This window comes from Mytilus californianus, unplaced genomic scaffold (genome assembly GCF_021869535.1).
Source record: "Mytilus californianus isolate M0D057914Y unplaced genomic scaffold, xbMytCali1.0.p SCAF_4, whole genome shotgun sequence".
Lineage (NCBI taxonomy): Eukaryota > Metazoa > Mollusca > Bivalvia > Mytilida > Mytilidae > Mytilus > Mytilus californianus.
In genome coordinates, this window is record NW_026262690.1 from 56365815 (window position 1) to 56392209 (window position 26395).

General features: G+C 31.2%; 1 protein-coding gene across 1 annotated transcript in view; it reads left to right on the forward strand.

The window, feature by feature from the left end:
* The first annotated feature begins 423 nt into the window (after positions 1–423).
* The window catches only part of LOC127698452 (uncharacterized), a 49958-nt gene continuing 23986 nt past the window's right edge, over positions 424–26395 (forward strand). Inside the window, exons 1-3 of the mRNA XM_052201904.1 lie at positions 424–1049; positions 11698–11838; positions 24411–24463. Of these exons, the coding sequence (XP_052057864.1) occupies positions 866–1049; positions 11698–11838; positions 24411–24463 (378 nt within the window). The 5' untranslated portion in view covers positions 424–865. The remainder of the gene's footprint in view (positions 1050–11697; positions 11839–24410; positions 24464–26395) is intronic.

Sequence of the window (26395 nt, forward strand, 5' to 3'; positions counted from 1 at the left end):
ATCTGACGATTCAATATTACAACTTATAAATATACATGCCACATCGTTTTGTCTGTTTCTTGTTAGTTCTCTGTTTGCAATTAACCTTCTAAATTAACACAGTAATAAGTAAATATCCACTTCGTTAATGTACAATTTAGTATCTATCCTTCATTTTATGGCATTCTACTTATTCTATCAAATTATTTCAGTGACATAAGAAATAACCGTTTTATTTGCAGTAGGTATTAGAACATGTCACAGTTTTTATTGAATTGTGAAAATATATGTTCTTGATAAAATCACCTTTTTGTCCAATAATTGCATATGAAAAGTGCCGATAAAAAGCCGTTTGTCTACTATCAAACGCAGTCTTATGTTTATTTTACACCTGTAGACAGGTAAATTCAAAGGAATGCGGTTTATCTACCTTAGCATATAGATCAATATTTACATGTGAAGAGACCGGAGGAATTCCAGTTATTTAAATAATATATCAACAAATAGAAGAACAAATTTTGTGATAAAAACATGAAACCAAAACCAAAACGGGAGCGCCAAAAACTTTTACCTTATATACTACAAAGTACTTGGTAATTAGTTGTTAATTAGTTTGTTCAGCGGACTATGACCACGGGTCAAATTCTTATAATTGTTACGTAGAAAGGGGTTGATATGAACTTACGAGGATTGTAAACAAGACAGTTCACGGGACCGTGAAGAACTCGTTTCACCGTACAACTTTGAATGACATATGATCATATCTCGCTAAGGAGTAAAGAGATATATATAGGTGTTTTTGTTCATGGAAATACGATGTAGATTTATCTGTTGAAATTCATCTTTTATTTTGAATTGCTCATTTCGTTGGATTTTATTTTTTAAAATGTGGAAATTTATTATTTTATACGTTTTAGTTATAATTCTTTCATTTGGAATAGTGCAGTGTGATGAGTGTGGTGGACAACCTGATGTTGCTGTTATAGTTGTTGCTAGTGTTTTTAGTACATTAGCTGTTGTTTTACTTATATTTGGAATTATTTTCTTTATATTGTGGAAAAGGAGGAGAGGTAAGAAATATTAATCAGTAATTACAATTAACAATTGTTTCACGGGATGCTAACAGATACTAATGAAAACCCGTCGAAACACTCCAGTTTGAAAACAAAATTGTTTATAATCTGAATATACACAGAAGACTATGTATGGTAGCTTTTAAACAGAAAAAATACATAGATTTTGCAATGCTCAGATAAATACTTTACACCTGATGGACAAGTCTGCAAAATAATCTCAATTTTCCGTTACTATACATAAAAAATTACCGATAATGTTTAGAATTTCCAATATAAATACAGATAAGTCTTTTTCGTAAGCGCCGCGCTCTATAACTGTCGTTCCTAAATGAATATTATTTTTTTTTTTCTCTTCTAATTTAAAAACCCCAAAAAGTTCACAATATTTCAACTTTTGTGTGTATCTTTTTCTTAAATAGAAAAAAGTCGAGGTTCGTTAAAGAAGTTGACGATTCAAATGAATATGAAAATAATTATTTTGATTTTTTTCTCCAATTTTTTATATTAGGTCACTATTCTAACTGTACGAGGACAATGAATATTGCCAGTTTCGTGACAGCAAACACTAAAACTTCCAAGACCATTCCAACGCACATTATTTATTTTAATTGAATTGAAATATCATGTCCCGACAATGCTACTACATGTACATGTATGCATGTCTGTGTGTTATCTAATATTGCAATAAATAAGGAGGATTATGGCATCAACGAGACCTTCACTGTCGTGTTGGACACATCAAATGTTGTTTGGTGGCTTTTGATGGATGGGTCCTGTTTGACTGTCATATTGTTTCACGAATTAGGATGGACAGTTTATATCAATGCGTCTTAAAACCTCTTACAAAAGAAAAAAGATTGACCTAAATCCATAAAGCATGTAGCTTAACCTTCGTTCTTTTAACGGAAGGCATTTCAATTTTTCTCTTGCTTCATATGTCGACGAAAAAAATATACCATCTTAAAAAATATGAATGAGGCAATTGTAACTTAAAAAGGGGTAACAGGAATCTGAGATAAAAGAGCACCTAAAGATTTAGACACCCTCTTGTACCGGGTTGATCATAGTGATTAGAAACTGATGTGATCTGTGTATTGTTTAAAACAGTCTTTCCATTCTATTCATTAATGTGGAAATCAATATTGAATAATGAAAGCTCAAATTTAAACTCATTCAAATTCTGAATAAGTAAATGCTGCACATTTCATTAAACATTTAAGTGGCTTATCCTTCCACAACACTTTTAATCTCCATTCAATAGTCATACGATTTCATTCATTAAAAACAACCTTTGTCAATATTATAGTATAATTTGACTAGCATGGGAATTATCTATCATAGATTTAAAATTATATATCAAAACACTGATTTATATATTATATAACCATGGACCTTAAGTTCGACTGATAAACCATGTAATTTCATTACATTTCCCACATAATGTATGAATATTTTCTTTGGCTTGACATACATTGTTTGTTCAAGTAAGAACTAGAACTCCCCTAGGGTGCGGAAGATCTAACTTCATTTTTAAATGTATAATTTAATTTTAAACAAAGTTACCAAAAGTAAAAATACTCTGATATCCATCGATGATGATGATTCCTTCCCAGTTTCTGTCGATTGAATCAAGCCATAATATATCCTTTGAATATCCCCACCTTTGTTCTTTTATTTTTATGTATGCCCTGGAAAAAATAAGGTACGAGAGAACGAAATCTGTTAATTAAAAAGAATCAAAAAGAATCAAAAAGTATAAATAATATTTTTACACACCCAACAAAAAATGGTATATAATATTACTCAATTTTCATTTTTACATAATTATAAGAGGGGATAATGATTTTTTTTTATCTTTCTGCGAAGATCATGGCATGCGATTTGTTTGCAGGATGTAATGAGGTATCCTTTTTATAAAACAACGTTTTAATGCGGCAAGCAAATACAATGTACAAAAAGGTCTCAATTCTCATCCTGTCTTTTTATATTTGTTGCCGACAATATAATTAATATTGAATGAATGTGTAACATTTTACATTCATTTCTAGCAAGAACATTTTACAAATATCTTTAAGTTCTTTAAGGTCTCTTTTAGTGTTCCTAAAGACTCTTTCACAAAAGTTTTCCATACACACGCTTGTAATATTTGTGAGGGGCAAGATTTTCAAATATTGTTTTGTTTTTTTAAGGATTGGAAAAGTTATTGGCCAGTTTGTTGGTGAAAGCGATTAAACATAAAGTCTCGGAGAAGATGGTCTTGACAATGACTTTATTGTTCTATGCTTTGATTACTAAAGCACCTTTTATCACGTCCTGGTATTTTAGGTGTATTGCAATTTCCTTATTTCTACATGCATGTAGCTTTGTGCCCATGTTTCTCTGAAATGTCTTTAAATCACTTAATAGGCCTTTATCAATCTGCAGCAGGTTAGTCCTAGTGGCATTCTTGGAATAAAACCTAATAAATTTCGATGATTATAACAAAAAAACTGAATTTGAGTGTCAATCCTGGAACAACACCTGTTCAGTAATTTGGGAAGACAACGCTCCTAGCTGTTTTACTGTCTCTGGTGTTATCACCGACACATAATCTGATTGAGTAGACCCCGGTCTCTTTGATCCAAGCATGAGGTCTCCACAAATGTCATGACATACCACTTTTCATAAGGTTTGTATTTCAATAACGTATACCCTTAAGCCAATGTATACAAGCTTTTAGCTTCATTATAATTCGAATAACATCTTCATCTTGGATTTCAAACTACAGAGCAATGTTTGATCGGTAACCAATATTGAATTACTTGAGGAATTTTACTTATTTTGAAAAGTTAAGAACTGTGTTTGTGACATGCTATCTTGTTTGTCAGTTACTACAAAACTGTTAAAAAAACTAATCATTAGCCATATACCCATGTATAAGATGTAAAACAGGGGCGGATCCATGATTTTGGAAAGGGGGGCGGAGTATGTAAAGTTCGTCGAGCGGAGCGAGGCGAACATTTTTTTGGACCTATTTTTGGCTAAAAACATAAAATAAGTGTAAAATGCACTTTTTTAACGGTTCCTAACGTCGGGCATGTATATTTTATAGTTAAAGTGTAAGGGTTGGACAGTTTTGATGCCGTATTTTCCCTATTAATTGTCTATTATAAAATGATTGGATGGTTCCAAAGCTATGTACTAATATATTTAATGTGGGATTTGTCAGTAAAAAATGGACATGGAAAAGTCTCTTTTGTTGTAAGGTTAGTTAGCATAACCTCTCAGATTTCTTGTTGAAAACAAGATATACGGCCATTCAATGAAATTTACAATACGACAGACACGAACAAAGACAAACTAGCAATTTTTATCCAAATGTTTGGTTGAAATGTTTCACCCAACAAGGGAAGTGAGGGGTTCCAAATCAACCAAAGGCTACGAATGAGTCTGAAATGACAACGAAGTTGTGAATGACGGTCGACAAATGGAGACATAAAGGCCACACCGAGCAGGCAGGTTGAAGTCGGGCCTTGAAAAAAGTATTCAGCATATCAGTTCGGAGAAACAGACATTCCGGTCAGATATGGGATTTACAACATGCAAACCCCCGGCCCCAAAAAAATTACGCCCGTTTTTCATTCAACATGTTCATTTAATGCTCAATAATTCTGTTTAAATCTTTGTTTCTAATAGCAAAAAAGTGGACAAGATTACCGGTATTGTTTTCAATCCAGATACGGCCAGAATTTTTTGTTTAAGGCAAAAATCAGGGTCAGAATTTTTTCTCTAAAATATCTGACTGCCCCCTCAAATCAAATGGTCCGTACCTTAGATTTTAAATCTATCTAGAGCTTACTGACTGGGGATTATTATTCAGCAATGTTATGAATGGGCTGGGGCGTGTGGGGTTAAACGTGTTTTTATAGGTAAATAATATTGCTGTGAACTTTTTTTTTCTTGAGAGTGTAATAGAGTATTACTTTCTGTTTGGTGGAATTGTGAAATAGAAGTCAATACGTTCTTGCTCGATCCTTACTCGCTTTAAAGGTGTCATGCTTGTCATCCTCAGCCTAAGCAATGTGTTACTGTAATTTGAATTTCAAAATGACTGAGTGACGTTTTTTCGACGCACTGGTCAACTCCACCGTAGCGAATCACATGACTTTGACATAATCAATAATATATTACAGTAAATACGAGAGAAAAATATCTTTATAAGTAAAGAATTGTCGCATAAAAATTAAATACGCGGGAAATGGCAAAGTTCACGAAGTCAAGTTTGATTTATAATCATTTTACCAAAAAAACAAAAAAAAGTCCAAGCAAAGGGGGGGCGTACGCCCTCTACGCCCCCCTCTGGATCCGCCACTGTAAAATATCCACCTCATGTTCATCAGGGGCGGATCCATTATTTTTGAAAGGGGGCATAATTCCCGATGATTGTATATAAACTGTCCAGTGGACAAACAAATTTTTGGACAATTTTATGATTAAAAATATATATCGTGAAAAAATGAGATTTTTTTTGCGATCAGAAGGGGGGCGTACGCCCTCTAATATTATTTTGAAAATCAGATACTGCAGTCTGGAATAAGAACAAATAGTTAAAATATACAGTAAAAGCCGTACGCTATAAATCATCGAATTTTAACTTTGAACGCCTTTTTGGGGAATTTATAACAGCAGAAGCAACTTTCAAAACCTCAAAAAGGGGGCCTCGGTGCGGTGGTCTAAGTTGTTCAACTACCGTATCACTAGCCTGTCAACACTAAAGTTGTGGGCTCAAATCCCGCACGTGGCAGGTGCGCTCGACTCCAATCTTTATTGACGAGGATTGTCATTTTCCAGCCGATGGTCGGTGGTTCTTCCAGGCACTCCAGCTTCCTCCACCAATAAACGTATTTACACCTTTTGGTATTTAGCTGAATTTTGTCTCCGAATGACCTTAGATCTGTCTCCGAATAACCTTCTGACGTCAAGCAACAATCACTTTTTAATTATGACGTCAAATTTTTTAAATTGTGATGTCAAATTTTACGGGAACTTGTGTGATTTTAAGTAATGGCGGACAAATTTGAATACAAGTGTAAATAAGTCTATAAAAACTGACCACCGCGAAATAGCAATAGTGCTGAAAGTGGCATGAAATACTAATCAATCAATCAATCAATCAAACAATCAATCAATCAATCAATCAAAACCCCCAAATTTATAAGCCGAGGATCAAGGATTTGTCTGCTATGATACCTTAGCAATACACCTTATCGCTAATCCCGCTTGACCCGAGAATCAGTCCCGCTCGAACTTTTGACGTCATACAACAATCACTTTTCCATTGTGGCGTCAGATATTTTCTTTTATGACGTCAAAATTTTACGGGAACTTGTGTGATGTCCAGTAATGGCGGACAAATAGCGATAAGGTGTATATGAACAAAATGGAACATAATAAAGATTAACCAAATCCTTCTAAAGTCAACCGATTGCTGAGGTAATTGGGAACTTAGTTCACTAGTAATTTCTAAATTTCTCCTGAGACTACTAGTTATAGCTGGGACTATTAGTATAATAGTCCCAGGTTATAGTAGTCTCAGATTTCTTGTATCTGAGACTACAACAGTGAATATTAAAGTTTTATTTTGATTCGGTTACATCAGAGACATATAATACAATTGTATTATATATCTCTGGTTACATCTGAGACTACTATAATGTGTTATAGTAGTCTCAGGTTACATATAAAAAAATACAAACATTGATAAGCTCTCTAAAGCTTTTTACGGAAAAGTGTTGTAATAGTCAGCTGTTTGCATATCGGATGTAATCCGATTTGATTTAAATATTAGTATTGTGCTTTCCTGTTTCCACAAACCATTCCGTAGACAGTCCTACCAGAGACATATAATACAATGTCTCTGGTCCTACTAAGATGCAACGATCGAATATATGTGAAGTCAGATTTTAGTCTACTTATTTTATCATCGATACTCATTAGCTTAAAAAAAATTGATTTCATTTTACTCAATTTTAGCATGTAACGTGAGGGTACCCAAATTGCACCTATGTTGACAGTTTTTTCGGCTACGAGCCTACGTTTTTTTCAAATACTTTTATTTATGATCCAGACAAAAGTTTCAATTCTGTGTTTATTTTGTAGATGTATCCTTATTTTACTATATAGTTACACCAATTTAATTTTGAATCCATATTGAATCATAGAAAAATGGGTTTGAACCGACCTCCAAACGATCCATGATTCTGTAATGAGGAAGGTATCGGGTCCGTTCGCCCTCAGTCAGTTCGCCCATAGAGTCCGTTCGCCCTGGGTCCTTTCGCCCTAATTTTTATAAAAAAAATAATATTAATGCTTTAATTTAAAGTTTTGTAATCTTATTCAGATATTTAAATGGTAAATATTAAAAATGTATATCTCCAAATTAATGAATAAACATTGAAATTAAAGAAAAAAGTTTTTTTTTGGAGCATTAATCAGGCTAATTGACTTCATTGTTACATTTGTTTTTATTCAGAATTACTTTTAAAGACTGTTGATTGTAAATAAACTCATCATAGATACCAAGATTAAAATTTTGTACGCCAGACACACGTATGTTTCATCTACAAAAGACTCATCAGTGACTCTCGAATCAAAAAAGTAATAAGGCCAAAAAAAAATAAAAAATTCAAAGTTTTGTAATTAAGAATGCTGATTAGATATGATTACGATGTCTTTGATATCACTGATTGTTGTAGTTATTGTTTTGGATGAATAATGAAATTGTTTTTTTTTAAATAAACAAGTCAGCTTGGAATGAGTTAAAACAATGATGTAAGAATTGTAAGACATGAAAGGGAAATTGTTTTCCCAGCTTGGCTTCTTTGATCTCAAGGTGTTGAGTGAGTTGGATCTTGTTATACCTGTTTGGATTGTTTTGTAATTGTTACAAGGTTTCAAAAAAGATAAATTCATACAGATAACTTGGTCTCCAGTTCTTGAACACTTCTTCTTCAAAATACTGTCCACATTCAACATGATGAATATTCTGGCAAGAATATTCAATGCAAATCAAAAGAAAAATAATTATCTGGTGGCATCAATACAACATAAATATTTTCCAAATTTTCAACAAACTTTAAGATAATTAATTCAAATAATTTACATTATACAAGACAACAAAATAAAATAGAAATCAGGGCGAACAAACTCAGTGCGAACAGGAATTAGGGCAAACGGACCCAGGGCGAACAGGTATTAGGGCGAACAGGTACTAGGGCGAACGCGAATCAGGGCAAACGGACCCGGATTCAATGAGGAGTACCCCTGGAGGGGTTACTTCCTATATTTTTAGTGGTACGAGTGTGTCGCAAAACATTGTCGCTTTTTCATGCCTTGCTGGTTAGAACAGGGTCCCTTTTCATGTCCTGCTGGTGAAAACGAAGTATTTGTCTAGAACAGGATTGCTTATTTAACTGTTTCAGATACAGTCTAGAACCCGGGTCTAGAACAGCATCTATTTTACATTTTCTTGAGTGTGTCTAGAACAGGGTATGTTTTTCAATATTTCTGTTTAGAATAGGGTATATTTTTCAATGTTTTCTGGTTAGAATAGGGTATGATTTGGCAAGTGCTATCGGCACAGTTATACCCAAAAGGATAGTCAGTAACCCCCCGGGGGAGTACCCAAATTGCCTCCATGTTTAAATTCACATCCTTAAAAATTGAATAACAGATGTTTTGTTTTATGTCTTCAAATATTTTGAACAATTTGACATTATTCCATGCTTACTATTAATTTTTTAAGAAATGGATGCTTGTAACATGTTTAATTTTCTCATTTTTAAAGATGACATTTTGAGAACGTCGCGACGTTTCAGTAGATTTACTTTTTCCAGGGAATGCTTCATCTGTTGATATATACTGTGAAAGTTTTGTGTATATTTAAATATATTTACCTATGTTGAAAGACGTGTATAATGTCAAATCATATAAATACCAATTGTTTAGTCTCAAAGAAAACTTGTAAGATTTCCACAGCTATTTTGTTGAATAGGTGCAATTTGGGTACTTGTATTTGCAAAAATCCAAAACACATAATTTATATAAGGAGTGTCAAGCTTTCAAAGTATAAAAACATGAATGTTTTCCCTTGTCTACCATATCCAGAAAACCACATGAAATGTTCAAAGGAGCGTAAACAAGTGGAATATAAAAATGCTATCCCATGTGCAGTACTATGTTGTGAAATATTTCACTGTCATTAGTTAATTACCATATTACACTTAAATTTACATAAATAACTATAATGACTCTCTGCTGAAATCATATTTATAACTGTCCAGCAAATGAAAAATATATATATATTATTATACGCTTAACTTCACAGAAATGATGTCAAAGCAAATTGTGTAGTCGGGTATGACAGGTTTTAGGGGAGGGAAGGAAGGATACAAAAGGCACATATTTTCATGTCATTAGGTCTTGTACGTCTCATAATTAATCAACCTAGATAAAAAATAGTATGAAATTAAAGCATCACCAATATCCAGCATATTTTTTTTTCCAATATTGGCCAGGTAACAACTAATATTGGACTGGTGAATTAGTGTTAAACACCTCTAAGGGCATAAGCCTGGTGGGGTATTTTTTTAATTACAATAAGTTTGGTGCAAAATGATAGCTTTAGGTAGTTGAGGCAGCCTTGCGGATTATTAAGGAATTGACCTTAATATTTTAGGACAATCATGATAAATGAAGGATATCCAATTACAGTTATTGACATCATGGTGTAAGTAAAGGTATAATTGGGTAATGGTTTTATTAATGGCCTATGAATTGGTCCTTGGCCAATATCTATGCCAATAATATGAAAAACTTTGAGCAATTATACAGTGTACTATGAAATAAAGAAAATAATAAATGTATATTAATATGGTACATGTATACTACAGTGGTACATACATTGTATCATATCTTCTGGTACATGTATGCTACAGTGGTACATACATTGTATCATATCTTCTTTATAACATCTGCCTCAAATTATGTTAAATAAAAGGTATCAGTTCTAGAAAGTTTTATGTTGTATATCTGAGTATGCTGAGTTTGTATATTCTGGACTATTTGGTCATCCATTATTGATATGATTGTAGCTTGTATCAGCCTCTTTTTTGTACATGCAATTGACAGTATAAAGAAGTAATGATTTGCAGCTCTGTGTTTTTTATTTCTATTATATTTATACATTACTTCTAGTCCCCAAATTAAGACAGGTATATTACATTTACACCACAAGCAGAAGTTGGAAAAATTTGAATAGTGTTTTGGAAATTTCTTACTTGTAAAAAACAAATTTACAATTTACAATTTAAACTAGAATAGATTTTTTTTTCAGCAAGTCATTCTTGTTTGTTCTAGAATTCTATAATTTCACATTTGTAAAAATTTATTGTAAACCAGGCTGCACAGAGATCTTTACTGTTAAGCATATAAAACATTTAATGACTATTCAGGCATTTTGTTGCTCCAATAAAAACATATTGACTTGAATTTCTGCTTTTTAATCTGAAATTGTCCAAACTTTAACTACAGTTATTTATAATCTATTGTGGAAGTATTATTCCACCTTCAGGTCTTCAATTAACACTGGTATTTCTCTTGTGAATTTTATATGGTAATATTATTTCTATGGCAAACAAGTTATGGGATTGTCATTAAACCTTTCTGTTAGGCTTAATAGAATATTTGATGAAAGTTGCAATAATACTGTTGTTGTTCAATCATTGTGTCTGGTATTTTTGGGATTAACATCATTTTTCTGATTTATGATTTGAAACAAGACTTGTCTTTTTCTGCATTGAAATTCACCATACAAAGATACTCAAATTTCCATTTTTGGTATTTGCTGTCTCTTTGCCAAGCAAGGAGTGAGTACATAGGAGTAAGAGCAAAGACTGGTCAGCTGGGAGTCCAAATAATGTGTATACCTAGGATGAAATGTCTACATGCAGACTGTTACCTTGTAAGCTAGCAAACTATAACTCAACCTGTCAGTGGAGTATTCATACCTTATCATGTTATCATCCTGAATTTGCATGTAATATTTGCAGCTGGACCCTAAGCAGCCATTATCATATGATCAATCACCCCGATATGGAATAAAAAATAGATTGGAATAAATCTACTAGTATGACTGACCACTTGGAACAATTGCAAAAATTTAACCATTCATAAAAGAAAGACAGAAACATTGCATGTCAACTATCAATGGTTACTTTTCAAACCAATAAAAAAGAACAGATTAGTTTAAGAGAGAGATATTGCATCACCTGAAATGATTTTTGGCCAAATTATCAAAGTGAAAACAGATACAAAACTTACAATCTATTATCATACAAATAGTCATTAATGGTAAACCATAAATCAAAGATATACACATTGTTGTATTAAAGCCATTATTTGTATCAGCAATGTTTGTTTGCAGATACCGTGAATGTATATGCCAACTGGTTGCATTACTGCATTTCATCATTGCATTTTCTTATTAAGTACTCATTTACATTTACTGCTAAATACACTGATATACCTGTTCATTAAATCATGGCATATTTTTTTTTTGTGAATTAATTTTAATTTTAAATATTATTTTACAATATTATTATAGATCTTTTAAAGCCTCAGTCCACACCAATAAAAAAGAATAGATTAGTTGAAGAGAGAGATAGTGCATCACCTGATGTAGGACATACCAATCCAGGGTTCAATGACAGTGACATTCCTGTAGATATAAGTTTAGCAGAAGAAGGTAAGTACAAATACATGCTGTTAAGGAATCTCCCTTTTAGTACAAAGGGTACTCTCTTATATTATGTATATGGTCATATATTGGAAGTCAAGTGGAAGAAAATACTTGAAAATGTAAGAAAAATATAGAATTAAGATGTAAATTGATCTGTTATATCTATTTACATGTTTTTTCAAGTCTAGAAAAAGGATTTGGTAGTAATTCAGTAAAGCTTTTTTGTCAGGAGACTTAACTTGTCATGAAATAAAAAATGCTCATTAAAAATTCATATCAGTCAATTTTTTAAATGAAGAAATCAGGTTAAGAGAAAATTTTTGGTAGCATAGGGTTGTCACAACCAGGGCATTTAAAAATGATTAAATAGAGTTTTAATTATGTAAAAACAATATGTTAGAACAGCCCTGTCAAATCTGTTGATGCAGACATTTTTTTTATCACGCACCATTAGCACTCAATATTTTATACCCTTCATATTTGAAAAAATAACTGAAAGAACCAAGGATCATAATTAGAGTCTATAAAAATGTGCAAATTATGCCAATTATTGTGATTTATGTAAGGTATATTTATGGTATTCAAAAAACAAGCAATCAATACCATAGGAAAGTATGTTAATCTAACTAACTTGTGAAATATTCAGTAAAATATAGCCCCTAGCTGTACATTATTTCACTTTTATACCTTAAGATGCATAAAAATAACATATCTGTTCATGTAATAAACAGCTGAATTATCTTAAGGTATTTTATCAAGGAAAGCTTTCTTTTCAGTACTAAAAATTTTCCAATTATTCAGTCTTCAAAATTTTATTTAAAATTCACATTGTTTGTAGTATGTAATACAAATAAATTTATTATTCCTCAAGCAACAAAGTTTTAAAGGTAACTTTTTGTCCGGTTTGTCATTCTGTCATCATTTTGTGTTGTAAAGCTCAATATGCCTTACTGTAACTTTTGTTGTTGGATCTCTTCAATTTTGAATGAAGGTTTACACTCATCAAAACCACCAATGAGAATGATAATCCTAAATGGGGCAAACATTTTGGGGAGGGGCCTTGTAAAAATATCCCATTTAAAATTTTTATTTAATGAATAATGCAAAAAATGTGAGTAAATATATATTGTATAGCAAGTTATTTTCGCGGGGTGTAAACTTTTGCCTATTTTCGCGGATAGAACAAAATCGCCAAAATAAATTCCGCCAATTTAAAAGTGCACATGCAATGGTATTGTATATAAGTTTTGAATCCGCCAAAATGATAACAGCCAAAATATTTTGCATACCTTTATCAATGAAAATTGCGAAATTTTACACTCGCGAAAATAGCCCGCTATACGGTATTAAGGTAAGTTCTACTTTTGTGCCAGAATGTTGAAATCAGTTGAATAAATGAATGTGGTACAAAAAGGCACTTCATAGCAGTTTGATATGTATGAAATCATTTTTATGTTATTTTCCCTAATTTTCTAATTTTGGAAACAGTTTAAAGGATTGGGTTATAATGTTACAAAGTGAGGAAATAAAGTCCAAAATCAACATGTTATATGTATTCTATTTAGGTGACTCTTAGCTTGAAAAAGGTATAAGCACATATAGAATTTCCATTAAAAGATATTGTTGAGATGTCAAACTTAAACTACCATTTTTTGAAAGGAGTTGAACTGAAATGAACCTTATCATTGAAAATATGTATTTTTTAACATGATTGATTTCTGACAACATGCTAATATATGTTATCATATAAGGGTTAGGTGTATCTAAATATTTAGATATATCTATGAAAATAGAACTAAATCTCTGATATAAAGAAAATTATTAGCAGTGTGAATTTAGCATTATTGTATACCTTTTGTATATCTTTTAAGTAAATGTTATTTTTATATTTTGAGTGCTTACGTCATTGAAGATAATAGGAACTTCTCAAATAGATAATTTACATAAGAAGTTAATAGTCTATATAAATATAATGTTACAAGAGCATAATAAATCCCCTTTCAGCTAAAATATAATTGTCTGATTTCACAAGTTTTTTAAAAGGTCCTTTGGCAATAGTGCAGTTTCACAAATCTCTGTACAACATTCTCTAAATTAAAGAATTTTATATGCTTTTGTAGTATAAAAATAAAACTATCAGGGAGTAACTTTTTACAGTTGGTGGAGGACTTAAATCTTGGAAAAAGTAATAGATGCATTTAAACAGTTTAATTAAAATTCTAAATATTTTGAATAACGTGATACATATGCATACTCTTATGCCGTACCATGGAAGTAGAAAGAAAAGATAATACTAATTAATTAAGAATTTATATTTCACAATTATTATCCGATGTTAGGCCCCAGTGGAGGACATTTTAATGAAAAACATTTGATCTTGTAGTGCCAAAATATAACCAATTTTAGCAACAGAAAATTAATCTGTATTTTACTTTTTACAACATATAATAGAAGAATGATAAATTACAATGTCAAAAAAGCACAACAATAAAATGTCATATTTATTCAAATACAGCACTAAAAGTCTAAATACTTTGCACAATAAAGTATTTTTCATGGAATAAGTACTGTTACAGTGACTTTATTTCATTTTTAAAAGATTTTGCTAAATGGGCTGTAGAATATACAGGGGAATGGATTATACCAACTCTGAAATGGGCTATATGGTCATGCTAAATTGATGTCCTGCACCCTTTAAATCCAGCAATTTCAGGTCACTTTTATATTGTAAATTCGCCTAAGTTATGTGTTTCTCAGAATATGCGAATAAAGAAATTTAACCACTGTCATATTCTGTTGTAGCACAAAATATTTCTTATGCATTGGAGTCACTATAACATACATTTGAAACTTGAGTGACAATAATTTCTTGATATATATATACACATGCTTTCAGTCAACAATTAGAACAGGATTATGAATTACACTTTGTTATAGTACCTTAATATATGCAGATGCAGGTTTTAGAAATTCATATAAGTCTTTTAAAAATTCTTAGATCTTTTTTTCATAAAATAAATTCAAACTTTATTGGTTTACACTAGAAACCCACATACAAAATTTATACCTATTCTAAAGATGTTCAGGGGCACAAGATAAAATTGGAGAAAGTGACATGTCTTGTTTACATAAGTAAATGGACTATTTTTGTAGGTCCTACTGACAATTGACAAACAAGAGATAGTTCATAAAGTTAGAAAAACATTTCACCTGTTGGAATTTAAAACGTTTTCATTATTTTAACCGAGTTTGAGATTGTTAACATGTTTCTCTTGTCATTTTAAATTGTAAGATTGAAGTTGTAACACAGAAACACATGAATTTAAATATTGGTATCAAATAGGATGGGCTTATCATAATGGGAACATAGGTATTTTTAAGGAAATTTCTCTAAAAAAAAATCTTTGTTGGAAAATGTGTATGCATTAAATGTATTTGAAACCATTTGATATTTACTAAGAAGTTTTTTTGACTTGTTATGCTGTAGATTTATAGTTCACTAGTCTCTTTTATAAATTCTAGTGCTTGCTCTTCATCAATGAAAAATTCAAAATGATTGAAACTAAGTCTTGTTAACCTCACATGATCGATGTACATGTATATGTTTTGACCCATTACAAAATTGAAACTGAAAAAAATTAAAGATTCTTAAGAACACATACACTATAGTTTCATTTTTATTTCAGTAATTTTCATGAAATTGATGGGTAAAGGTGATCTACAAATTGGTGTTCAATGAAATACAAATTTCCAGTAACTTGTATGCAGAATTAAAAAAAAAACACAAATGCAAGTTTCCCCCCAAAAATACAATTTTTCTCAATCCTGGAGGATTGAAACTCAAGAAAATACAAAAATCTGTAGTTGAGTTCAAGAATGATGTGCACATTTTATTTTACTATGAAGGAATAGACATTTAGAAACTAAAATAAAACCAAAGCAGACTGTTATTTAAAGAATTATGTTTTCTCTGACAGTACATGTAGTATGCATTGTTATAAGGGTTTTCCTGAGTGGTGACTAGATACTAAAAGTTTATGAAACATTTGTAAGACAAGTAAAACACCTGTCTTGACCACTCCTACATAAGGACAAAAATTTACATGATCATATAAATGTCAGTCAACATGGTGCTAAATAACTGACCATATCTAGATGGGTTAATACCATTTATCATAAATAATGTCCCTTTCGACTTTAATATTTGTCTCAAGAACCTGTCACCAACAGATTTTAATGAATTGGTCAATAAAGTTAATGACAAAAAGACTCTTTTCATCACATTCACAATGGTTATATCTTTTTTCAATGACCATATGTTTTGGACTCTTTTTGTTGTCTGTTTCTAGCGTGTTTGACCTAATTTTAAAACGATAATTGAAGTATAGATTTAACACAATTTTAAAAGAGCTTGCTGATTTCAAAGATAACAGCAAAATATATTTTGCAATCAAATCTGAGATATTCAAGGAAATATTATTGAAGATTTTCCCAATTTAGTGCAATATAGAAATTTTGTCACATATGTTGTGGTTTCAAGTGACACTGGACAATAACAAACATTCTTTTAAAAGCCTTTTAATCAGATGCAAATTATTGTACAAAACCATAGAACTAGCTATAAAAAGCACTCATTTTGAAAATTTTAAGTTGATGGTGCATTGAGGTGTGACATTGTTTAAATTCCTCTTCCTTTTTTGACACTATTTTAATTTGAGAACTAAATGAAAAAATACCTAAGGATACTTAAAGAATCCTCTGTAACAGAAAATGATAGTATCATTTGAATTATATTATGATAGTTTGGTTCCTTATGTTTTAAAGTTTAAGACATTAAGCTTATTTTATTTAAAAAATGATTTTATTGGCATATAACATTAAAATTGTAGATGGGAACATCCTCTTTTCACCTCTCAGTTTAACAAAAGGTCTCAATGACACCCTCTGAAGCATGACTTTTTTCATTGAGTCAGTTTAATAAGATTTTAAATAGACTGTAGGTATTCTCCAATAAATCTTAATGAGCATTAGAATAAAGTATATGATGAAAAAAAGAGTTAACACAGAGTTTTTTTATTTCTTCACATTCTATCATAAGTGAAAATAAAATTTTCTTTTTAAATGATAAGTTAAATTAAAGTTGTTCAGGATGAAAAATGAATTTAAAACGTATGTCAGAAATGTTATGAAACTTGAATTATTTTGTTTGAAATCTATGCTTTACAGAATTTATATCTACTTTTTTAAATGTAAAAATGTCTATGTATAAAAAAGAAGATGTGGTATGATTGCCAATGAGACAACTCTCCACAAGAGACCAAATGACACAGAAATTAACAACTATAGGTCACCGTACGGCCTTCAACAATGAGCAAAGCCCATACCGCACAGTCAGCTATAAAAGGCCCCGAAATGACAATATAAAACAATTCAAACGAGAAAACTAACGGCCTAATTTATGTACAAAAAATGAACGAAAAACAAATATTTAACACATAAACAAACGACAACCACTGAATGACAGGCTCCTGACTTGGGACAGGCACATACATACAGAATGTGGCGGGGTTAAACATGTTAGCGGGATCCCAACCCTCCCCCTAACCTGGAACAGTGGTGTAACAGTACAACATACGAACGAACTATAAAAATCAGTCGAAAGAGGCTTAACTCATCAGATGGATAAAAATACAAATACATTGTACTACAATTACAAGTGGACGTGACCGGGTACTTGTACATCCAAACAACAAAAAGACACTAAGTACAGATCTGAGAGTACTCACAGTTATACTGACAGCTAGTTCAAAACCACTAACAACTAATAAAAAAATCATGCATCTAAGACTAAATTATCAATCCGTACACATCCAACATCCAGTGGATTTAGTGTAAAGACGTCATAAACAGTCAGAGAAAAACATGACCTTGTGCAATGCTTGGTTTAAAGAGCATCATTTGATAGTGAAAATAATCAGGTTAATTTGGAGGAAAAGTTTTGAAGATTTGTCAGTTCTTTGTATATATCATTTGAGACTGAAATGATTTAAAAGTAATAGCTGATGTTAACTTTTTATTTCTCTCTCGTTTTACTGTTGTTAGTAAAACAACCAATTTATCTATGAGACAAGTTCAAGTGTGTTTGATTTGTAAGGTGAAAATGCTGATGAACAAGTTTACCCAATTTTAGTTATCTGAAAGTTTTAAAGCTACTGAGCAGTATTGACAGATTAAATTAGGTCTTTTCATAATTTAAACAGTTCATTGAATTTTAAAATATTAATTATCTTGAGTGAATTTTTGAACAGCCAACGAGCAGTAAAGATAATAATATTTATCTATAAGTTGAAGCAGCTGGTGAAAAGTTAGATTAAAACTTTGTAATCTGTAATTTTTAACATGAAATAAAGTCTATGGTGTTATCTGTCCTTCTTTAAATTATATTTTTTGCTCTCTTTGTATTTTTTTATTTTCCTATTTTGAAACAGTGACTGAATAGTCTATTAAGTTAAGTTATCTGTTAAGTTTAACCAGCGTGTTAACAGTCAAACTAAACATTTTAAAAGTAATAATTGCTGTACTCTACAAAAAACACACATTTCAACCGGGAAAGACTCATTAGATTTAAGTCAGGATAATGTATATGGATTGGGTGGCATGTCTTCAGACCCTATGCTAGCATATTAAAAATATGGCTTTTATTGCTGTTTTTCGTCTTGCCATTAATGGGAGGAATCTTTAAAAAGTAATTTAGAATCTGGCAACTTACAGTATAAGGATCAAGGACATCGGCATAAAAGCAGTTTAACAGTTATTTTAATCTAATTTTATAAATACTTATCATAAATTGTGACATCAGCCATATTAAAATATAATTGGTATAGAGAGAAATTTTAAGGCAAACCATGCATCTTTGCCTTCTGTATAATCTGACAAATATTGTAGGGAGACTTTATTGCTCTGAATCTTTATAAAATATGAATATGAATACCTGGTATGTTGTACGACAATATATCTTAACTGTTTTTCCTTAAGTAAGGGAGACTACAGTACAGATAATAAGTGGAGTTTGTTCAGTATATCTTACAATGTTTGTTTAAATAGAGTGGTCTAATCTGTATCTTGTTAGTGTATAGTCTTGCTGTTATCTGATAACAATTATAAATTAGGGATGTCATTGTACATGATAGTGACAATATTTCCTGAACACTCATTTTATTGGGTATTTTGACAGAACTTATCAGACTACTTTTGTTCTTGTCCAAAATATATGACCAGACTGCACATTATGATTTTGATGAAACAATTTGATATTGGTGTACTTCACATTTAATGTCATTACAAAAATTAATGTTTTAAGTACTTGTATATATATTTGAGAAGTATATAAATAAAACAGACAGCATAGAAGGGGATAAAGGAACAACAGAGGTGGGGTGGATCTGGATGGGTTTTATTTTGCCACAAAGGCTTGGAACCATTGTTTTTGCTGATTTCCTGATAATTTCATAAACGTCAAGGTTGCTGCCATGCTAGAGGGTTGTTTTCTGTGACCTGTGCAGAGATTCAGTCCTTCACAATGGATCTGAATCCTAAGTGTCAACATTCAAAGAAAACAGCTCTTTCTACAGCTGTCAGGGAATGACAGTTTCTGTTAGGTAAAAATGGTCAAAATTCTGAATTTTAAAGATTTGTTTACAATACTTTATACTATAACTTGAAAAAGGCATTGCACCTTGTCAAAACACTGAAACAATATTTCTCATCATGTTAAGTATGCTTCTGGGCTTTGCAGTTCCTATTTTGCATCATTAGAAATAATACTGCCCACACTAGAAAAAAAAATTATGTCATTCCTATATTTCTAAATCTGAATTATTGCTTGGGTCAGTTCTGACTTCTTTTAGATGTATAGTCTATAAATCTGAAACTATGGATCAACATGGAGACTTAAATGGAAAATTGTACATCATCTGTCACGAAAGTAAGGATTTTGAAGTAACATTCGTGTTTAAAATTAAAGGTTAAGATGTCTGCCTATCTTGTAGATCCTTACTATAAATAAAAGATTTAAAAGCAACAATTTTCTAAATTTCTAAAAGACATGCTTGATATCTTGGGAAATTTTGAATGTCATCTATTATCAGAAACATTAAGATTGTGTTTAACATTACAGTATGAATTATAAGATTTTAATTACAGACACCCAGGTCTAACCTTGAATATGCAATAAGTTATTCAATACCTGACTATTTTATCACATGCATTTATTCAAAGGGTGTTAATATCATCCATTCAATATAACAAGAAGGAAATCCTTAATCCTCTAATTACAGTACAAAATTAAAGGGGGTCTCATCTTTGATTCAATATGTTCTCAATTACATAAAAGTAGTAGAACATTTACCAGAGTGATTGATATCAATACCATAACTTTCTTTCTTTCAGATTTACACCTCCTACTGAACAAAGTTTTTGAAAAAAAATGAAATATTGATTATACTGGTAACTCAGATTTTATAACAAATGTAATAAATTAAAAATAAGTCCATTTTCTTTATCTTTCACATCTTTTCAATATATATTTTGTTTGCCTCTGTAGTACAAAATGCATATTAGACCCTACTCACAGAGTAACTATACTGCAATCAACTTGTTCACCTGTCCTTTTGTTCTTTATTAAAGAATGATTTGGTATGTTGGTCCGGACCTTATAATGTTCAGTTGTACTGTGTATGAGATTGTCAGATCTGCTGGGAAGTCATTTCCTTTTTGACAATACTAAGAAATTTGATCAAACCCATTAAGCATGGGATTTTTCTTCATTGTCTAGTAACAAGTAGTGGTATACTTAGCATAACAGTGCAAGGAACATTTTGTTAATACATTTATACAAACAAGTTGAATTATTGATATTCTAGCAGAAAGACATTCAATTTACTGAAGAGCTGTAATAATATTGTTTTTGGGATTAATACTTTTCAGAATTTAACCTCATTGGTAGTCTCTTGGCAGCTGGTTTGTCTCGAGGGTCAACCAAATACTTAAAATTGAGAATGGAAATGGGGAACAACCCGACCAAAGAGCAGACAACAGCCGAAGGCCACCAATGGGTCTTCAATGCAGCGAGAAAATCCCGCACCCAGAGGTGGTCCTCAGCTGGCCCCTAAATAAAATTGTGTGCTAGTTCAGTGAAAATGGACGTCACACTAAACTCCAAAACATGTAAATGAACTAAAATTAAAAAACATACAAGACTAACAAAGACCAGAGGCTCGTGACTTGGGACAGGCGCAAAAATGCGGCGGGGTTAAACATGTTTTGTGAGATCTGAACCCTCCCCCTGTACCTCTAGTCAATGTAGAAAAAAGTAATACATAGCACTACGTACATAGCAATACTTGGCTACTTCTTTACTAAACATGTGATATTTAAAAGTAAGAATGGGACTTGTGGGTTTAAAATAATATTCTTGTCATGTCATCATTAAGATTGTAACTCTGTGAGCTAGAATGTTAAAAATCAGACTCAGCACATAGATAGATATAGAACAATTCAGGATATATTGATATAACATATTATTGTCCTGAATATTCCTGTAATACTTTTCCACTGAAAGCAGTAATTATTCAATCAATCGTCAAACAATTTTGTGGTAAAGTTTATAAAGATATTATTTTAAGTTTTGATATGTTACTAAAGAATATTTTTACCTACCCTAAATTCCTACCACTCAAGTACATGTTTACATATAAGTGTACAATCAATTATGGTTGTGGTTTGTGGTTAGAAATTCTTATCAATTTTGATATGCATTATACTAAATATGAAAGACTTTTTTAATTTTTAATTATTTTTTTAAAGGAATTCAAGGAATTCAAGGTTGTATCACATGTTTTTCCCTTTATTTTTGTCATACAACCACTTTTTCCTACTTTTTGCTTGATTTCCAAATTTTCCTTTAAAATTCATAAGATTAAAGAATTGTTAGCAGTCATTTGCATTGCTTAAACTTGTCATTTCTGAAGGTAACATAAAAGAAGTTTGTCAACATAAAATATCAAAACCAAAGTACTTTATGTATTGTCAATGTAAAAAAAAAAATAGTTTTCCCCTTCACAAGCCAAGACATTTTACACTGGTTTAAAATTATGTCATAACAATTTGTACAGTAAAATATCAATAGTTACTTTGACATATGAGATATGACTAGCTTGTAAACCTACACCAGCTGTTGAGGATAATGACATTTTTTTGGGTCACATTGTCTTTAACATTGCATTTATAAATATTTTTAACATTGATTTTATATGCTAAACTAACAGAGGTGCATGGGCAGTCCATTCCCACGTGGTAGATAGAAGGGTTTCTCTTTTTGTGGTGCTATCAGGTTATGGAAAAAATGTTTGAACTGGGACCATATAGGGTTGATTTTTCAAGAATTCCTTGTTTTTGACTCTACATGTTAAACTCCTCTTCAGAAGATGTATTGATAAAGAGTAACAATTGTTAGTCAGTTTTAAGCAACACTAAAAGCAAGCTTTACAAGTCTTACAAAACCTTCTCTTAATTGTTAAAGGGGCATTAGCTGTCAAATTTTATGATCACCAATTCGACTTAAATTCTCATATTTGATTCATAACATACTAAAATGTAAATCCAAATTACAAAATGTTCAAAAGAAACAATTAACAATGCAAAGACTCGGTATAATGTATCAGCATTTAGTGCATATTTTAGGCTAGATGCCATCTAATTAACCACCGGGATTAACTCCGAAGACTGCCGTAGTCATTTGACCAGATATAAACATAAATAGACTGAGAAGCACGTTGAGTTGTGTAATAGTGATTTTTCAAGGTCTATTTGATATTTTAGATAAAAAAAAAACATGTAAATCATGGTTTTACCTGGATATGAATGATTTTTTGTGGTCGGAATCGGTCAAAGAAATGTTTTTTTTTTTATGGTGAATTCCTTGTTTCACTTTTCAATGTTGACATCCTTTTCTTTTTAATAACTGAACAGGCTAAGGGCATGTGTAACCCATCTTCAGCTTAAGGTCAAGTTAAGGTTACATGAATATGGATTCAACTGAGGTTGAATTATTCACTTGCAAGTCAATGATACATTTGGGATGTTTTTCTATCTTATTTTGACCAAATTTAACCAAACTGATGGCAAATAGTGAAATAGTATTTCATTATTCCACTTTTTTAACTGTTTGAAACTAAAAAAAAAATCATATTTTAATTTTTTGTCTAAATGACAGCTAATGCCCCACCCCATTAAGGTTGTAAGTCTATGACATCTAGTATGCTGTTGCAGTAACATCAGTATATCTCAAGATTCATAAAGTACATTTTATATAAATCGAAAGATCAACAACCTTTTAAGTAGTCTTTTATAGTACAATCAGGTGAGACATACTTCTGTGTCCACAATTTACAAACAACCAAGGAATTCTTATAAACATGTAACATATTTTATCCTTGTGAAGAATTAGAAATATTCTAAATCTGATTCAGCACTGCATATATTTAACATTTATTTTAATGTTTAATGAAGTTGACAACATAAATAAGATTTTGCTGTCAGGAAGATTGAATCGACCTACATACCTAAATCATACATGATTATTGCTGTCCTTGTATTATTGATGTACAAGGTTTTACTTCACGGAACTTCTGATGTATTACATTTATTTCTTGCATGTGAATTTCATCACCTAATTACTGGTATCAAAAATAAATAAAAACTTAAGACTGAATTTATAATTTTGTGGTATTTTAGTTTTCTTTTTAATAATGTTCAGCATAGATACATTAAGTTGATGTTTAGGCAACTAATGCTTGGCAATATGTATAATTCTGAAAATATAGGCTAAATACTGGATTTTCTCTCTGAAAATATTTATTGCCATACAGTATTTTGGAAAACTTCTATTATTGAGACAAACATATATAGTAATGATTAACATTAAGTTTATCCCTTCATTGTGAAGATTTTAAAAATATCATGTAGGAGTAGATTTTTGTTATTTAAACCTATAAACCTGTGGAAATTGATCTGCCCACTTAATAAATTTCATATGTTGAATAAAATTGCAGAAAATTGAAATACATTTTAGTGCATAATTGTGTTTTCTTTTCTTTACGTTTGAAGCATTGAATTATTGATGCACATTGGATGATTAAATACATATACTAGTTTCCCAATCATACATACAAAGATTTAGGTACATATAGTTGAATAAACCACCCACATGTCTTTATTGGTAATGGTTGATCCCAAAGGAGAAACCAAATGTAGGAAATGAAGAAGTATAAAAGTTGCGACCATGCCCTTGTTGTTACTTAATTTATTGCATGTATATGCCATTTAAGGCCTAAAAAACCAACGAACAATTTGTTATGTCTGTATTAGACATTACATCAGCCACTAAATGTCAGTATCAATAAAAACCTGTTACTGGCAGCAAAGGAAAGACAAAAGCTGTTTATTATGCTTTATCTCTTATTACTGATTATTAAAGTCAAGGGACAGCTATAAATATGTTTATCATTACTATTTTGTAGGTGTTGGTGGCTACATACAATGTCAGGAATACACATCACCTGCCAAGAAAAAGGTAATGAATATTCATGCGACCTTGTTTAATAAATGATTACAAATAAGGCAAGCTTGTATTCCAGTTAAATGTTTACAATAGTACCACTCACTGGTCAATTATTGATAGACATGTATTAAAAATTTATGCAAAAAAAGAAAAGATAACAGGAATTGCTAAATGCATATTTTTAATCACAGAAAACTGTACACAACCAACAAACCCAGAAAGGAGTCACAAGACACTATAACACATTCCCATTTGCCATTCTCTTTAGTACTATGGGCTAGACAGCCTGGCTAAAAATCTTGTTGGTTTATCCAGACTTTAGAGTAACCAAACCCCAGTCTTGCTTGTCTAAACCATAGGGTTTAAAAGTAAGGCATTAAAAAACCTTCTCAATGCATCTACCAAAAAAAGATATGAATTAACTGCATTAAATAAGAGACTGGAACCAGATTTGGAGAGCAGCAAAATATGTTTAATGTCTAAATCATTTAATGTTTTACTTATATAAATATTATATCTTTGAAATATTGGCAAATTTAGATGAATGCACTTGTTTAAATTAAACTCAAAGGAATTAATTGATTTATTGTTGATTGCTTAATGTCCAGTGGCAAATACAAATCAAATGGACTACACCTGACTAAAACATCAAGTTATCGTTACATATAGATAACAAGTGAGTTGTAAGAGGCTGGAAAGTTCAGAATAGCATGACAACAATATGTTCAGTGTACTGGAGTATGTTCAATGTATAAAAAAATTTAATTTCACTTGGTTTTTTCGCCTATTCTGGGTTTTATATAGTATCTGCTTAGTTTAATTCAGATTCAGAAACATAAAATTTGTTCAAGAAAGTTAAAGTATTTAAAACTGTGTCTTTTGGTGAATAGTTAACTCATTGGAAATTATTCCACATCTCTTTGTTTATATATTGTTTCTGATAAAGATAATGAATCTGTAAACTTAAAAATTTTTTTTTTTTTATTATAAAACAGTTATACGGTAATCTTACTTTCATCTGTTTTTACACAACTGAGGATTCCTAAAGATTCCATGTCTGAAGTCCTGTATGAATTAACTTGTAAATACTAATGTTACATTACAATATCTGGCCTGTTCAGTAAACACTAATGTGACATTAGAATATCTGGCCAAGTGTTAAATAACAATATCTGGCCTGATCTGTTAACACTAATGTTACATAACAATATAAAAAGATGTGGTATGATTGCCAAGAGAAAACTCTCCACAATAGACCAAATGACACAGAAATTAACTACAGGTCACCGTACGGCCTTCAACAATGAGCAACTCCCATGCTGCATATTCAGCTATAAAAGGCCCCGAAATGACAAATGTAAAACAATTCAAAAGAGAAAACTAACGGCCTAATGTATGTATAAAATAATGAACAAAAACACAAATATGTAACATTAGTGTTTACAGATCAGGCCAGACATTGTAATGTAACATTAGTGTTCACAAACCACACCAGTTATTGTAATGTAACATTAGTGTTCACAAACCAAACCAGTTATTGTAATGTAACATTAGTGTTCACAAACCAAACCAGTTATTGTAATGTAACATTAGTGTTTACAGACCATACCAGATATTGTAATGTAACATTAGTGTTCACAAACCAAACCAATTATTGTAGTGTAACATTAGTGTTCACAAACCAAACCAGTTATTGTAATGTAACATTAGTGTTCACAAACCAAACCAGTTATTGTAATGTAACATTAGTGTTCACAAACCAAACCAGTTATTGTAATGTAACATTAGTGTTTACAGATCAGGCCAGATATTGTAATGTAACATTAGTGTTCACAAACCAAACTAGCTATTGTAATGTAACATTACTGTTTAAAGACCTGGTATGGTTTGTGAACACTAATGTTACATTACAATATCTGGCCTGGTATGTAAACACTAATGTTA